Here is an 18,064-nt window from a genome sequence, read left to right on the forward strand (position 1 = left end):
AAGATGAAGTTGACCAACAATTTATCTGAATGTATTTGGACACACAATGCAAAAGGTGAGGAAGGTTGTTTACCTTGTAGAGAACGTTGTCCGAACACGGGTTGACCACTTGCACCACAAGGTAAGCGTGGAGGAAGTTGGAGGCGATCATATCTGGCACAAAGGGAGTATTTTCTTCTTGGAATACAATCGCCACAATGTCGTTGCCTATATGCCTCTTTCTCTGCAACTGTAACGCGAGAGAGAAAAAAACAACAAAAAAACACCCTAAATATCTTTCACACTACAAATCACCTTTTTTTTCTGTTAGTTGGTTTGTTTTAATGTTGCCTTTGAAATAGGCCATCACTTCTCAAAATAACTTCATGACTTAAAGCTGCTGGATGCATATACAGATTTAAAACATGTTTCCGTCATAAATAGTCAAATAAAAAGGCTATTGTAAAGATATTTTGGGGTCAATTGTTACACAGAGCAGCTTTAAATGTTTTGTCTAGACCAGGGGTGTCAAACCCATGTTAGCTAAGGGGCCGCATGGAGGAAAATATATTCAAGTGGGCCACATCAGTAAAATAATCGATTGCCGTTATTTATACACAAATTTTCATGGACCAGCCCTAAATTACAGAGCTCAACTGTAATCATATTGTTCTGAAAAATAACACAAATGCAAATGGAACACGGCAACACTGAGTTCTGGACGCGTTCAATCTACCTGTTTTGCATATTTATTGCTCCCAGAATGCATTGCGTGCCGCAGTTAATGACGTTATAAGGATTCTAATCCTTGTCATATCTATTTGTGCTACCAGTAATTGAATTTGTGTCATCTTTACCACTTTTATGTCGGTCTATGATTTTAAAAAATAAATAAAAAATTAAACAACCCGTAACATTAAGTTGTGTGTAAAATAATGACATGCAGGACCATGCCCCATACAAGTTGAATTGCTCATCTGAGGACTGCTTGTGAAATTACAAATTCATGTTTTGATTGTGGCCGGATGATTAATTAGTCCGACATTATAATTTATTATTATTATTATTATTATTTTCTTGACAAAATAATCTCGCGGGCTGGATTAAACGCCTTTGTGGGCCTGATCCAGCCCACGGGCCGTATGTTTGACACCCCTGGTCTAGACCCACAATCTTGTCCTGTATTGTTAATACTAGAGTATCAAATTTTATCAAAAGACTTATGTGCAGAATCTCCAGAACAGCAGAAAAAGTCGCTAGATTTGGCGCTAGTCTCTTTTGACAAATAAAGTCGCCAGATTTTTTTAGTTGGCATCACTGCAGATAGCTACAGACGTTTTTGCTAGCACTTGGTTTGCTCTGATCAAACAATCAGAGGAAAGAAAAATGCTGATTATATTGTGATGAGTTTTGAAATTTGAACCTCACATTTGGCCACCATCAAGTTGCGTGTTTAAAGCTCTGTGTTGAGATCTTTGTGTGTCACAGATCTATAAAAAATAAAATAAAAACATTTAAATGCAATCCTTATGTGTATCCTGGCACTAAAATGGAGAATATCCAGTAATTCTGGCCTCCTTTCACTGAATAAAGACAGAATAAGAAGAAAGCCTACAACCTCCAAGTAAAAGAAACATGCATTAAGAGAAAGTATCAGCAACACAATTTAAAATGTGTTTTTTGGTACAGGTGATTTTCATGCACCAAGCTCACCCAGCATAATTGGCTGAAGGCTGAATAACAACATACAGTATCTCTGTGAAGCAAGATTTTCTGCATTGATGACGAACAAAACAAAAATAATGAAATAGACTGGACATGAATAATGTGCTTCATTAGCCCAAGATGGGTCTGACTCGTTGAAGAGAAGCAAGTACAAATTAAGTATGTCAACATTTTGAATCATTATTCTATGGCAGTCAAAATACTGCTTTATCTGAAACCGGTCTGTGCCGGAAAAAAAGCTCATTGTGATTTAAAGCGGTGGCCCCTGCTTTTAAATCACAATGAGAAAGCACTGCTGCCGACATTTCATTTCCAGCAGACGGCCACGTGACTTCTTTGAAGGCATACTGGTCCAGCTGACAGCATAAAAAAAAACGAGTGCACAGGGAAATGACACGTCAGCCACATAAAGGTGTGTCAGTATCGTATTAAGTTACCTGCTGCGTGTCCCCCTCGGTGTAAGGCAGCTTTGTGGACACGTGGAACATGACCTCTTTATTGCCATAGTTGCAGTAGACGGATTCTGTGCCAGTCTGGCCGTGAGTCACGTCCAAGCCTCCGCGGAATCTAACATACGCACACAAACCCAGTGATTCGCTTCAACATCTACAAATTAAAGCAGTGGTTCCCAATTCTTTTACATGAAGTACTTCCATATAAGATACTATTCAAGCACCACGATGATCAACATTAAAATACAGAATAACATTTCTGATTGTATGTCACTGTAACATTATGTAGTTTGAACATGAACATTGCACTGAAAGTCACTCTGTGCCAGGGATTTTCATGTCTTTTAAGAATCAAAACATTTAATCCTAGGTAGGTATTTACATATCTTAAAATAAATAAATAAATAAATAAATAAATAAATAAATAAATAAATAAATAAATAAATAAAATCACATGGTAAGGTAAAGTAGGGTCTGAAAATGTCTGGCAATGATTGGATTTTAAACATAGAAAAACAAATATTAAGAAATTGAACCTAAAAAAATGTTTAATAGCAAACACAAATGCATTGAACTTAAAATTTAAATACAACTGAACTGTACTCAGACAATGATTCCCCCAGGTACCACTAGGGGGAGCCTGCAATCCAGAACATTAGCAATATGGATAGAACACTTGAGAATCACCATACTTACTGTATCATCATCATTGCCTACTAGAGGTAGAACCACGTCAGGGTGGGGCAAAGGAAAGGAAGAGAAGGTCTGGGGGACGAAGCGTCAATAAAAACAATGCCGAAACACGTGATTGCCGATTAGTTGATTTCAAGCTCTATTTGTCATTGTGGAGTGGTAAAGCCGATGAATTGTTTTCCTTCTACAACCCCTAGCAAAAAGTATGGAATCACCAGTCTTGGATGAGCACTCACTCACACGTTTTATTCTGTAGATCAAACTCAGATAAAAAGCATGAAAGGTCATTCCAAAGTGCAACATCTTGGCTTTTATAAACACAAAAAGAAATGAAGAAAAAACATTGTGCTGGTCACTAAATGTTACTTTTATAGAGCAAGTGTGGGGAAATAAATATGGAATCATCCATTCTGAGGAAAAAATATGGAATCACTCCATTTTGAGCAGAAAATAAGGACACGCCCAGTCAATTTCCTTTCCTTAATTGGGCACCTGCCTCAAATGTCATCTGCTCGTTAGTCAGCAGTTAAAAACAGTGCAGTTATCACACATTGGAGGGCTGCTGGACCAAGTGGATTGGCAAGAGTCATGGCTCCAACAAGGGAGATGTTTCATGAGACCAATGACAGGATTATCAAACTTCCTGAAGAAGGTAACTCAACACGTATGGTTGCCAAAGATGTGGGCTGTTCACAGTCAGCTGTATCGAAGATCTGGACCAAGTACAAACAGCATGGGAAGGTTTTTAAAGTCAAGCATACTGGTAGACCAAGGAAGACATCAAAGCGTCAAGACAAACAACTAAAGGCCATATGTCTTGAAAACAGAGAATGCACAATAAGACAAATGAAGAAGGAAATGGGAAGAAGCTGGAGTTAATGTATGTGACAGAACTGTACAATATCGCTTCAAGGAAATGGGATTTACATACAGGAAAACTAAAAGGAAACCATCATTGACGCTTAAACAAAAAAGAACAAGACTGCAATGCGTTAAGGAGAGACAATCATGGACTGTGGATGACTGGATGAAGGTTATCTTCAGTGCTGAGTCACCAATCTGCATTGGACAAGGTGATGATGCTGGAACTTTTGTTTGGTGCCGTTCCAGTGAGATTTACAAAGAAAATATCCAAATTCCCACAGCCCTTGATGATATGGGGCTGCGTGTCAGGCAAAGGCACTGGGGAGATGGCTGTGGTTAAATCTTCAATAAATGCACAAGTTGACATTGACATTTTGGACAGCTTTGTTTTCCATTCAATTGAAAAAAATGTGTGGGGATGATGAAATCATTTTCCAAGATGACAATGCATCATGCCACAGAGCAAAAACTGTGAAAGCATTCTTTGGAGAAAGACGCATCCAGTCAATGTCATGGCCTGCAAATAGCCCAGATCTCAACCCAATTGAAAACCTGTGGTGGAAATTGAAAAAAATGGTCCACAGCAAGGCAAAGATGATCTGGCAATTGCAATCTAAGAGAGTTGGCACCAGATTGATGAAGAATACTGATTGTCACTCATCAAGTCCATGCCTCAGAGACTGCAAGATGTCATAAAAGCCAGAGGTGGTGCAACTGAATACCAGTTATGTGTTTTAATTGTTTTTTCTTTGTCTGGTTTTCATGATTCCATATTTTTTTTCCTCAGAATGGAGTGGTTCCATATTTATTTCTCTGCACTTGCTCTATAAAAGTAACATTTAGTGACCAGCACAATGTTTTTTCTTCATTTCTTTTAGTGTTTCTGAAAGCCAAGATGTTGCACTTTGGAATGACCTTCTGACTGTTTCATGCTTTTTATCTGAGTTTGATCTACAGAATAAAACGTCTGAGTGAAGATTGGTGATTCCATTCTTTTTGCTCAGGGTTGTATAACCAACTGAGCGATGCAGTATGTATTCATTTGTGCTTTTCAAGTCATGTTTACCCTTTAAAGTTGTGAAGCTCGATTTTCTCTCCAAGGAACTCCAGGAATTCCACAAAGGCCGGACTCTCTTGGCTATTGCCGAATAACTCCTCCTCTGAAGTCTGCATCAAAAAACAGGAGATAGAAGCAAGAGTGTGTGCACACAAGAGATGTCTGAAAAACAGCATGGTAGGTGACCATGAAATGAAGTTGCTCTTGGACATGTCTGTTGTTGCCTCCTGTATATCAACTGTGAACATAGCAGCAATGCATAAAAATAGACGACTATTTAGCTTCTTCAGACTTTTATATCGTTATATCAAAGTGAAGCTCCTGTTGTATTTTGAAAGGCATTTACAAATAATTTGCATATCAAGTTCCATGCAAAATCAAAGTGGGGAAATGTCCACTTCATTGGTATTGTTCCATTTGACCAGGGCTTGCATAGGAATGAAATACTCCTATAATAACGTATGGAAATGAGCAGGAATCAAGTGTGACTTTGCGTTAGTCTGTAACAGGGAACGGAAATGTAGTAATGTAGCTTCATCTTGTGTTGAACAACCACTCAACAGAGGTAAATATGAATCAATTCCTCATCAATGTATATTTTGGTTCAGACAAGTCTGCTTTTAACATAAAACGTTGAATATGATATGATATGATATATGATATATTATAATACAATTTGCATCAATTGAGGATTTTATGTCAGTTACCAATTATTGGAACGTGTCCAACCCTATTTTGAGTTTTTCCATCTGAAGTTAGGAGTGCGCTTGAGCAGCCAACAGGGTAGACAAGAGGCCGTAAAGGATTACTGAAAGCAGCTGCAAGAACTGAATGTCATAATTAGGAAGGAAGCACTGGGTGTTCCTTGAGGAAATGGAAAATTAGAATTTACCACACCAGATTCATCATTCCTGCATTGCATGAGATTGATATAAAAAATGGTTTGGTTAATATCTTAATACAGTACTAAGAAGAGAAGTACTACGCTTTCCATTACCACCAGCATTACCAACATTAAAATATTGCAGAGTAGTTGGCCAAAATCTTCATAAAAAAACCCCGAGGTTTTCTTCGTTAAAAGTATATTAAATTCAAGGTCTCTTACCTGGCCAAACGATTGATAAATCACCCCAAACTTAAAGTTGTTGCTTATGACGTGCTCATCAAAGGTCACAATAAGTCGCGAGGCCTGTAAAAGAGCACCAAAAGACGGAAAGTGGATTAAAAAAAAAAGGCAAAAATACCTTGTCAAGGGAATTCAGTTATTTGTTTCTAAATCTGCTATACATGCTTGGAGATGAATGCTGAAGACTGAGTACTAAGTAGCATTTATTTGTGCATATATACTGTAGTATGGAACTGTTTTTTTTCATCATTTTTGTTTTACAATTTTTGTGGGCGTAGTTAAAAGAGAGCAAAGTGAAATACTGAGTCGCCACCCACTAATATTTGATTGACAGTTGACAGCTGAGCGATGCGTAATTTCAGCAAACACAAGAGTGGAAAGATTTGAAGTGATTTTGCAGCCTCATTTGATATATTTGTTTTCACTTCATTGGGATTTTTATTACTCAGAAAAGTGTTCACTTACTTTTGGATAAAGCACCGGAAAGAAGCGGTCCACGTTGACTTCCTCACAGACAAGCTGGGGATAAATAGGCGGAGCATGTCAAATATACCGTTGTGGCCTACATCCTTAAATCAAAGACTCACCTTGGCCATTTGGACCACATTGGGAAACTCCGTCAGGCAGGAGATGGGGATGACATCGTGATATGTTTTCTGCTTGGTCCTGGTCAAGTAAAAAATAAATCACTCAAAAATGAAAAGTGATCTAACATTTCTCAGAATCAATCGGATAGGATGGAGAGGATCCGGTACGGGCCATTATCAAACTTCCCCACCCTTTCCCTCTCGCTCGCTCGCTCGCTCCATCCCCACCCACTCACTGGCCTAAATCGTCCATCTGTTGCCCTACTGTGGAAATGACACTTGTGTTGACACTCTCTCATGCTTTATGACTTTTGTGATAACACTGCTAGCGGGGGATGTGTTGATGCACTCACAACTGAACATTTTAGGCAGCCGATCTGACCAGTAGAACTCTTCTGCAGCGTGTATCTGTTACCTAAGCATTAGCCGGAGATGCTCCTGGTCGCCGATCACGTCGTACTTTAAAGAGAACACCAGATGTCCCAGGGCGCTGTCTGCTGAATAGTAATTAAAGTGTTCCTGAAGGCAGAGTGCAAGGGTACGGCCATTTATAAATACAGTATCACACCCAGAAAAACACACACACATACTTTCCGCAGCGGCCAAATCCACATCGAACTTGTTCATGTTTGACACTCACAAGAACAGGTGGCGAAGCTTGTTGCATTTTCACTTTCACATGTGCAGAAAAATTACACATTGAGGCTGTTTGATGCTAGACAATTGCTTATTCACTGCGATTGGTTGGCAACCAGTCCAGGGTGTCCCCCGCCTACTGCCCAGAGCCAGCTGAGATAGGCGCCAGCAGCCCCCGCGACCCTTGTGAGGAATAAGCGGTCAAGAAAATGGATGGATGGACAATTGCTTATTCATTAGCTTACAGTAATGAGCGCAAAGTGAAATTGATTTTCCTGTCCTCCATGATGGCAATTTTGCTCATTTGTGCAGAAGTACACTTGTTAGTAAGTAGTGGTGGCTCAAATCACCTTTTCCCCAATGAAATGCATGACAATGCCACTGAGCTAGCAGAGTTTCCAAACATACAGTACTCATGACAAACCTTTGCCAGGAAGTGTTTGCGGTAGAGTGTGGCCATTGTGTTACATTCCAGCTTTGTCCGGGTGTCCGGGGACAAAGTCTCCAACGGCTCCGACGATTCCGGATTATTACCCAGCTCGTGATTTGTTCCTTCAATCCAATAACCGCCAAACTGAGGCAGTAGGATGAGAGGAAAGGGGCTCTTCCTTCCCAAAACCTAACACAAGTGAAAAAAAAAAGTTAAAGGCTCTGTAAATTTGACAAAACACAGTTAACAAGCCTGCCAAATTTGAATGAATTAAAAAAAAAAAAAGGCTCCAAAGGCATGAAAAAAATAGCAGCGGTATGACTGTGACGGCATGTCGGCTGAAGCTAACATTTAGCCATCAATCGAACACGTGTGTACGTTCGTTCACACAGTATGAGTTAATTCGCTAGAGTGTCTTAACTTTCTCTCTATAGCTGCAGCAATGCTAGGCGGGGCAAAATCATCAGTGGATTCCATTTGTTTGGAAAAACAAGGATATTGGCAACGTTGTACACTGTGCTGCAGGCTCTTGCTTGTATACAACATTGTACAATTACGAAAACAAAACTGGGAATGACCTTTCACAGGTCAAAATTTTTTTTGGTATTACCTTTTTCAAATGTTCAGTATTGATAGCACATGGCATCGATTTAAAAAAAAAAAAAGAAAAAAGGTTAAACTGAAGAAAATCGGGTGACCCTGCCAACATGGCCGCCACATTGGAATGGCTGTTAGCCAGGCTGCTATGCTGGCGTATCTAGTGTTCATATATCTGTGACACTAGCGGCTAATAAGCTACTAGGCGCTAGTAGCCTGCCAATTAGCAGTGGAGCCGTCCAACTTGCCATCGGCTCACCAAATATGCCGTGTGTGGCCTAACACCTCAGGGAAGATACATTTTTTGCGGGGTCGTTAGCATAGCTAGATGGCTAACTGCACACTGTAGACGTTATAAATGGGCCAAGGAAACATGCATTTGCAACATATAGCCACAGATGAATTGACAGTGCTCAAGGGGAGGGCCCACGACATGCCAAGGGGCCAAGTGTGTCACTGGGCTCTGATTTAGCCACGCCCCCCCAAAATTTTAAGCAGGTGAAAATTAGTTTAATGCTTTCTCTCAACAATTCAGGACTAAATTGTTCTCAGTCTTTGCATGTGGTTCCTCAAACATATTGCATTGTATATAGATACAAATCACAGAAAGCGATGGAAGTGCTGCTACCTACCTCGTGGACACTTGGATAGGGAATATAGTCCTCCTCGGTCTGAAAAGAGACCTTTGGTTTGTCATCGATTCATAGTAAACAATAAACAGCAAAGTAATTCTTCAGTAACACATTTCTTTTTTTTTCCCCAAAAAAAGTTTTGAGCTGTTGTTAATGAGAAGCTTGTGAACTTGCAGGTTTTAACGTTTGCGCTGGGGGTTACATTAGCCCAGTGGATGATGAATTGTATCAACTGACTGAAAAATGACGACAAGACTTTACTCTATGCACTATGAACGCATTCTACTGCACAAAAGCCTGCTACTTTCTGCCGTATGATGAATATCCTGCTGTCTCCATGAAGAGGCGTACCTTGAGCGGAGGTGGAAAGGTGCATCTCTGCTCATCCATCCTGTTCCCCTGCGAGATGAAGAAGACAAAAAACAGACAAGTCATTTATCAAGCTCAATTCAAACACAAAAGTGACAACTGGAGCAAAATGACAAAGCGGTTTTCTCCAAGGATTGCACAGCGGGCGGCAAAGGAGAAAAAAAGTCAGGAAGGGACAGATGGAGGCATAGACAGACAGACAGAGAAAAGTTAGGGGCGCTAAAGAGTCTGTTAGCACGTAGCGCAAGTGCGATGAGTGAAGCCGGAGGGTATTAAAAAGATGCGGAGGTAAGTGACGCCTCCACACTGGAGCATCTGTTGGAAGTTTAAAGGGATACGTATACTTGAATTGAGCCATTTTCAGCAATAAAAAGTTAATATTTTGTCTATAATTAATGTGGTAACTTCATTATTTTTCATGTACAATTAATATCTTTAAAAAGTAATTTTTCTACTTGCTGTCTATTGACATAACCTGTGCTGAGGAAGTAGGTAACGACCAATCATGGCTCAGTTTACTGACCAAATGCAGAAAACAGGTGAGCCATGATTGGCCGTTACCTACTTCCTCAGCACAGGTGATGTCATCATCAGTCGACAGCAAGTAGAAAAATTACTTTCTAAAGGTACTAATTGTACATGAAAAATAATGAAGTTATCAAATTCATTCTGGACAAAATATTAACTGTTCACTGCTGAAAATTGTTCAATGAGTCAAGTATCTCTTTTTAAAGAGAAATGGCAGGAATGCTGCGGATAAATGCGCAAGCTCACACAATCAATAGCCATAACATTGGGAGTGACAGCATTACAGGAAGTCTAATGTATATAAGAACATTCTTTTATAAATGTTGGCCTTGACTGTGATTGCTAAGGCTAACTATTGTGTCATGTGACATCAGACCCCACCCCAGAACAAAGCATGACCCCAAGCAAGATTTAATTTTGGGGCCCCGCAACGGCCGTATTTCATGGCCTGAAAAAAAAAAAATGTTGACGGTGGCAAGGAATTTTGGACATGTTATGTTCTGTTACATTGGTTTGATATCATGTCAGACAGACGATGGGGGACCCTCCCATGGAGAATGGGGGCCTACACACAGCTCGTGATCTGCGTTTAGGGAGGGGCGGCTCCGTGTGAGAAACAGCTTTCTGTATGATGCGGTTTTTACTGAAAAGGAAAAATGGACGACTAAATGTGACGGGGGATTTGAATCATTTCTTCTCTATGTCTGTTACTCGCCAATGGACAAACTAGCCAACACGGTTGATGTCATGCATTTCAATATCCTGGTGCCCTCATACTGGTCGATGGAGACTTCATTGTTGCTCCTCTCTCTCATTTATTAACATTTGTATTCTAAATGGCAATATAAAGGAGCTCTTGTTTATTTTATCCATCCATCCATCCATCCATTCATCCATCCATCCATTTTCTTGACCGATCATTCATCAAAGGGTCGCGGGTTGTGTATTTTAATTATAAAATAATATTTAATTGAGTGTTTATATTATTTTAGTTACTGTCTTTTGTGTAAAGCAAACCAAAGTAGGAGAGACATCACTCAGCCTGTTACTAAAGTGAAACAGATTATAATCTTTATTTTCTTAGAAACTTATTACTGTACATTAAGTAGTCTATAGTCTGTGTTACATCACACCTCTTTCTAAGAGACATGAAAAATTACAGTAGTAGTTCATTTAATTAGATAATGAACTGATTGCCGACATAGGAATTGATGACGCACACACGCAGTGCAAAATGAGCTCTATTTTAAAATTGCTCATGTGTCGTGGGCCAGATTGTCTGATTAAAACAAACGTGGCTTAAAAGCCTTTGGAGAGAGTAGGAGAGGGTTTATGAGGTGGGATAAAAAGCTTACTGTGCAGGAACAAACAATGTTAATAAAGCAACGCCATCGAGCTCGGGAACAAGCGAAATTCAAGACGGATTAGAGACCAGGCACACTGATGCCGTGTTAGTTGCTGGGACGATGAACAAAATGTAGCGACCTTACCTGCATCTTTTCAATCATTTCAAATAACTCAGCAGTCTGGAGAGAGGAGAGGAAATGTTTTGAGATGTCCGCTTGTTCATTTGCTTTTCTGGTTGATGTGCTTCCAACGTGTTCAACTCTCTGAACGGGGAGCATCACTGAACTCCGTTCAGGAGACAGAAAACAAAGCACTGCAGCGTTGGGCCACTCCTACAGAGATTACTTATGCACAAATCAACTCTGGTACTGCAAGAGTCTTAGCATTTTCTATGAAATGTATACTATGTGTTGTAACTGTCAAAAAAAATCTATTGATCCCTATATGACTGAGGTGGCAGCTAGAAAGGAGGTCTTGAGATGTGCTGTGTGTGCATCCTAAATCTTTCTTCCCACCAGGACACAGCCTGTACTTTCTGGCAAGGGGGCTAACTATGAAAATCTGCCTTGTGACTAATAGTACGTAAGTGCATTTGCATTTGTCTGTCAATATAGAAATTAACGCACACTCTCCCCTATTGAACAAATGCAACTAATATAATCTAATCTAATCTAATCTATAGTTTCCCATTGGCTCAGAGGTGGCTTTGGACAAAGCCATCAGGCTGGCTGGCACTGCCTCAGTCAACGTGTGCTCTACCATTTGGTTTATCAAGTGTTAAAATGACAAAAATAACAAAAGATTGCACCAACTCAAAACACTTCAATCTCAAATCATCTTTCCCCATTGAAATGAATAGAAATGCAATTAATGTGTTTCGGCATAGAGAAGAAAAAAAAAAAAAAAAAGTAAAATTGTACTTTATACAAATATATAATAAGGGGTCCATAAGTAAATAGAATGTAAAGCATGAAACTGTTTTTGCCACATCTATTACATCACTTCATCAAAAATTGTGTTGCTCCTTCTGGTGTGTGCACCTTGGCCACCTGGGGGCAGTATAATACAGACATGTGGATATAAAGTGGCTGGAAATGTCACAGTTACGATCAGTAAGCCAATAATCAGTAGAACCTCGCAGAAGATAAAGAATATATACATGTGAGTACATGTAATTTGGGCTCAGTTGTACAGTGTTTTTTTCCACCATCAAAGTAGTCAAAGCGCTTTAATTTAACACGTCAGGAGGAACTGGGGTATCTTGCTCAAGAACACTTGGACATGGTCACAAGGGCTCAGGATTGAACCCACAACCTTCAGGTTAGGAAATTACTATTTAGAGTGCATGCATTGTTCCACCATTTGCGTTAAAACACTATTGCTAATGCTCATGGCATTTTGCATTTTTAAAGAAATACATAACATGTAATTCTCACTATAGGCACCACTCTATTCAACTTTAACAGTATCCATTCTCCAGCCTACAATGATGACTTTAGACGTAGGAGAAAGCTGTCCCACTCTACTGTGCAATTAGCATTACCTGTTAACTGTCAATGGGCCAGACAACAAACAAAAGCTCCGCCTTGCTTTTAGCTGAAAAAAGAGCCAGAACTAGCAAGGCTGTCTGTCCAAATTTGATTGCAGACCAACTATATGACAGCACTGAAATCTATGGGGAGTGAAGGCAGGTCAATTCAGCCAATAAAAACGTTTGTGTACAGAACGATTGTGTGATAGCTTTCAGTGTGCGTACAGCTAAAGTCCCCCACCATGTGCAAACAGTAGTCTGCCACAAACCCTCAAAGTAAATAAAAGCTGACTTTAACCATGTTAACCAGAGATTAAAGTGGCAGCGGGATAGCCTACACCTCATCTGTGGACTGAAAGTGTACGCCGCTCATTTCAATTTGCCTTCAAACCTCCCAAAAAAATAAACACCTGATTTCACATATTCAACCTGAAATCAACTCAATTCAATTCATTTCAATTCAATTCAACTTAGTTAGCAGGAAGACTCTTTTGCTAAATTCTGTAGTTAGGCTTGTAAATAAAAAGACTTACATGTCTGGGTTTGTTCCAGTGAGCCCGAGTCACCATTGCAGAAGGGATTCTTTGATTTTTCGCCATTCTTCTTGAAGATGCTTCAAAGATACCACAATGTAATCGATCGTTCTATGAGACCAGAACCATTGCCGGCTCACTACATCCGTGACCACGTGTCACATCAGGCAGTCTTGTAGATCCACACTCAAAGCAGGCAGAAGTTGGTCTCAGGTTGCATACAAAGATGTCAGTGGTGTCTCATCCCAAGTGCTTTTGGTATGACGAGCCACACCCCTGCAGTGAAGTTAGCCCTCACACTTATGTACATCTTCTCCACAGGTGGAGCTACGCTCTTCATAAAATCTTGGAAACAATCACCTGTTCAGGTCAAAAGCCATCAGTTCCTGTTTAAACAACACTCAGCCTATCTAACCAGTAAAATAAACAGCAAGGCTGTTTTGGGTTGTTTACAGAACAAACGACGTATTTAATCACACTTTTCGGTTATTGCACGCCAAGTGAGCAAGCGTCATCCTTAGTGCTTCAGTGCTATAATTCCTGGCACAGCAATAAATGATGTCAAGATACAGTATTTCTCAATTGCTGAAACACAAAACCATATCGTCTCCACCAAATTCTTCGTGTCCTGAACCAACTTATTGATTTGGTCACCCTTCTGGTTGAACCGTAAGCACTTTTCACCCAGTTCGACTGACTCATCTTTCAAATTGATTTCCCCTCACTGCTTCTGTGCAAAGTATTGTGGGAAAACAACAATATGAAGTTATGTTATGAAAGAATTTGTTTGTCTACTACATGTTCCTGTGTCTCTCTGGTTGAGGATTTGGCATACAAAAGCATGAGAATTTGCTGTTGAAGCGGTTTAGCATTACAGTACATTGCTTTTCACCTTCTTCATTTGTTTTGACAGTGAGCAAACGTTTGAAAGCACACTACTGACACCTACAGGACTTAAGTGGAACAGCAACAACTGCTTCATTTTATGTCTTTTCTTTGACAAAAGTCTATTTCAATTAAAAGAAATAGCTCATTGTGTCGATTATTTGTATTCAATTACAATAAGACTGATTGTAATTGATTACAAACCAATTAATTACATTGAATTTTGACTCTATACACCTTGAAAATGACGCTAATTAATCTTGTGTTTAAATTTCAATGACTCATCCATCTACAGTTTTATAAATCTCACATAAAACAAAATCTACATTATGAAACTTCACAACTGGGAGAAACTCTTATTTATCTAGCACAGTAGGTATAGTAACTTGTTGCTAGGCGGAATTCTTTGGGCTTAAGAATAATGCAGGATTACAAAACTGCTATTCACTCTTAATGTGTTCCTTTCTTTTTTAAAGTGTGGCTAAAACGGTGCCGCATGACGCACTTTGGGGAAAGACACCAACAGTATACGGCCGTGCAGCTGTACATGCCTTCATTAAATGCGAGCGGTTATTTTCGGTTCAGCTTGTCATGCCATGTGATTCCATGCTTATTTTCCATCACTCATTCCAAGCAGGACTGCAGCGAGGATCCTTTTTGCCATCACGCTAATTGCGTGTTTTATACCCGTTTGGATCTGCATGGAGCTGATAGCAATCATCTTGACACGCCGCACACGTTGCTTTTAATGAGTTTATCACCGGGAAGTGTGTATAACGAGAGACCTCGTTGTAATAATATCACTTGAATAAAGCAGCAAACCATAAGAGCCACTGGGGTTAATTGCAGATTGACCTGCTTTTCTGTAGGCCCTGATGAAATCAGTTACAATCAATGCACCCATTATCACGCTGTCCTTGCGCATCTGCATCACATAAGTACTGTATATGAGTACAGTGCATATCGGCGAGGTCAAATTTTTGATGTAACAACCATTTAACAACAAATGGTTGAGTTCATGCATGGGATGGTATATGATATATGATGATTATATACAAACGGCACTTTTGGACAAAATTTTCTAAATTACGTGAATGTATTTGAAAGATGTGGACCTGCACTGGTAAACAATGCAAATACACCAAAAAGCATGTATAAATCAGAGATCATAACAGCAGTGCATGTGGCACGGTGCACGTCCCTTTCTGGCTGATCACGCAGAGTGAGAGAGAGAGAGAGAGAGAGAGAGAGAGAGAGAGAGAGAGAGAGAGAGAGAGAGAGAGAGAGAGAGAGAGAGAGAGAGAGAGAGAGAGAGAGAGAGAGAGAGAGAGAGAGAGAGAGAGAGAGAGCGGGGGGGGGGGGGGGAAATTTCTCTATGTTGGTTTAGGACACATAACGTAACCGTGGCTAATCGGCAACAGCGGGGGGTCATTTTACAATCCTTTTTACATGCCAGATGCATACTGTACGCTCACGCCAAGCTCTGAAAATATATTCTCAAAAAAACGATCGCACCAATAATTTGTACTTTATGAATGAATGATGTCGTCGTCGTCCTCTCTGCTAATGGCGCTTTAAACGCTTACTCTCAGTCCTACCTCGCTCTCTGATAATGTCATATTTCTCGCAACTGTTACTATAACAACCATGTTCTTGGCGCAAATCCATTGCCATGTGTGGTAAATCAGGTGCAACTTTGCTCCATGCTGTCAGTTTTGGGGACGTGTTTGCACCGGTATATGATTAGAGCAATATCCTTCGTGAATAGGTTGGTAACTGGGCGCAGACTGCGGGTGCAGTTGTGGTGCAATATTTCGCACTATTACCGGACGCAGCGCATTCTTCGTGAATATACCCCTTTATTTCCATAAATATTTCCCAATGTTTACATTTTAAAATGTACTAGAAAATCACAATTCCCCATCACTGGCGAGCTATTTTTGGACCAGGCCTGTGGGTGACGCCTGCTATAAAGTGAAATCAGGGATTTGTTTCCAAAAACATGATACATGTTTGAAAATAATTACTGAAAACATGCATAATGACTGAAAACTATGTGCAAAAGTGTTAAACTGTTTCAACTCTCACCATTTATGTTAATTAGCATCCAGTCAGGTAGTTTGCCAGTCACACCTTGACTTTCCAATATTTACACGTGACACAACAACTTGCGTCTCTCATTGCAATTCAAACAGAGGACAGTGAGCACCTGAAATGTTTCCTAGTTACAAAAAACTTCAGTTAGCTCTCATTTGAGAGGTCCTGGGTTCAGTTTAGGAGTATGCGTATATATATATATGTATATAATTGAAACCGTTTTTGCTTAAGCGGGCCCCATCAAATGATGTGGTGGGCCAGATCTGTCCCCCGGGTTTTGAGTTTGACCCCCTGTGCCTTAGGCATGTTTGCTTCTGGATTGGGAAACACCTCATTAGAGATGCAGGACTTGCAAACAATTAGTGGCGGAACGCAAAGTTTCCTGCATTTAAACCCACGGGGAGAAGCCAAAACTGTATTCACTTGCTTTTTTTTTTTTTTAATCATAGCTTCCACGTCACGTGACCAGTGGACTCGAAATTGGTGTGGGATAATAGTGCTTTGCCTCCAGCATATGAGATACACCTCTTATATTTCAATTTCACATTTCTCAATATTTTCTATAAATTTTTATACACAAAAATTAGCATTTTAGCTCTATAGTTTCCAGGTCATATGACCTGTGGACTCAAAATTAGTGTGGGATAGTATTGATGGGGCTCCTGCATAAGATACACCTCTTGTTTTACAATTTCACATCTTTCAATATTTTCTATGAATTTTTATACAAAAAAAAGAGACAATTTTAGCGCAATAGCTTCCAGGTCATGTGACCTGTGGACTCAAAATTGGTGGAGGATAATAGTGCTGGGCCTGCATGAGATACACCTCTTGCATTTCAATTTCACATCTTTCAATATTTTCCATCAATGTTTAGACATAAAAATTAGCATTTTAGCACGACAGCTTCCAGGTCATGTGACCTTTGGACTTAAAATTGGTGTGGGCAAAGTAGTGCTGGGCCCCCTGCATGAGATACGCCTCATTTTTCAATTGCACATATTTCAATATCTTCTATGAATATTTATACATGAAAATTAGCATTTTAGCTCAAGCTGCAAAGCTTAGAAACCTAATTCATCTTAACTCTCATAAGTGACCTCTTGAGAAAATGTAGGCTAAATGGTAAATACATGTGACGAGCCTACATAGAGAAGAAAAAAAATCCCCAAATCGCTCTCTAAAAATCAGATTAGGTGTCAGAGGAGCCTACAGATGGCATCAAGTCCATCAACATCATCAGCAATGTGGAACAACTGGATCCAAACTCTCTTTTAATCCTTCTCTCTTCCCGACGCTCCTCATAGATCAAGTCAGTCACGTAAGCCCCTTTCCAAAGTTGGAGGGACCTTACGAAAGCGATCCGACGCGAATGAGATCCTATCCTCTTTTAATCACCCACCACGGAGCTCAGCTCTTTTCACTCTCGGCGTTCCCAAAATATCCCCGGCAGTTTTCCCACGCCAGTCACTGCTTGTTAATGATAAGACGTACGGTTTGGCAGCACAACCGTGAGGAAATGGATCGCAGATGAAGTGTGACGCTTGAAAATAATAAACACATTGACGAGCCAAAATTTTATTTATATTCATTAATTATAGTTTCAATATTATTTCATCCTAATTAAAAATGTGACAACATGATTAACAGCCTCATACTGATATGAAAAATAATTAGCTTGTTGCTCAGTACTTTATATAAATAATATTTTAAAACACCAATAAACCAAGTTACAAATTTGATGACTTAAATACAACACCATAACACTCCTATCCTATCTTAAATTGTCTTGTCCGAGTGAATTGAATAGAAATGCCATTTTACCCATTACAGCCTCATCTGCTAAAAAATCAAAAATGTTAATTTTTATTTTTTTTTACTCAGGAAAAAAAGCGGCTCTATAAAAATGTATTTTATTAAAACAGAATATAACCTAATTAAATGGAAGTGTTTGATACTTTGGACCATAGTTTTCTGTCAGTTCAATTTGCAGCAC

General features: G+C 39.7%; 1 protein-coding gene across 18 annotated transcripts in view; it reads right to left on the minus strand.

The window, feature by feature from the left end:
• The window catches only part of rap1gapa (RAP1 GTPase activating protein a), a 70,656-nt gene that overhangs the window by 16,186 nt on the left and 36,406 nt on the right, over positions 1-18,064 (minus strand). For 13 of the 18 annotated variants that reach the window (XM_077513385.1, XM_077513382.1, XM_077513374.1 and 10 more), the window contains 11 exons: positions 11,166-11,201; positions 9,130-9,177; positions 8,779-8,817; positions 7,544-7,738; positions 6,899-7,002; positions 6,484-6,562; positions 6,362-6,415; positions 5,876-5,959; positions 4,780-4,880; positions 2,142-2,271; positions 74-229 (listed from right to left, as the gene is read on the minus strand). In XM_077513385.1, the coding sequence (XP_077369511.1) occupies positions 74-229; positions 2,142-2,271; positions 4,780-4,880; positions 5,876-5,959; positions 6,362-6,415; positions 6,484-6,562; positions 6,899-7,002; positions 7,544-7,738; positions 8,779-8,817; positions 9,130-9,177; positions 11,166-11,183 (1,008 nt within the window). In that variant the 5' untranslated portion in view covers positions 11,184-11,201. The remainder of the gene's footprint in view (positions 1-73; positions 230-2,141; positions 2,272-4,779; positions 4,881-5,875; positions 5,960-6,361; positions 6,416-6,483; positions 6,563-6,898; positions 7,003-7,543; positions 7,739-8,778; positions 8,818-9,129; positions 9,178-11,165; positions 11,202-18,064) is intronic. The other 5 variants (XM_077513386.1, XM_077513370.1, XM_077513383.1 and 2 more) reach the window with 1 other exon arrangement.

Source organism: Festucalex cinctus, chromosome 2, assembly GCF_051991245.1.
Source record: "Festucalex cinctus isolate MCC-2025b chromosome 2, RoL_Fcin_1.0, whole genome shotgun sequence".
Classification (NCBI taxonomy): domain Eukaryota; kingdom Metazoa; phylum Chordata; class Actinopteri; order Syngnathiformes; family Syngnathidae; genus Festucalex; species Festucalex cinctus.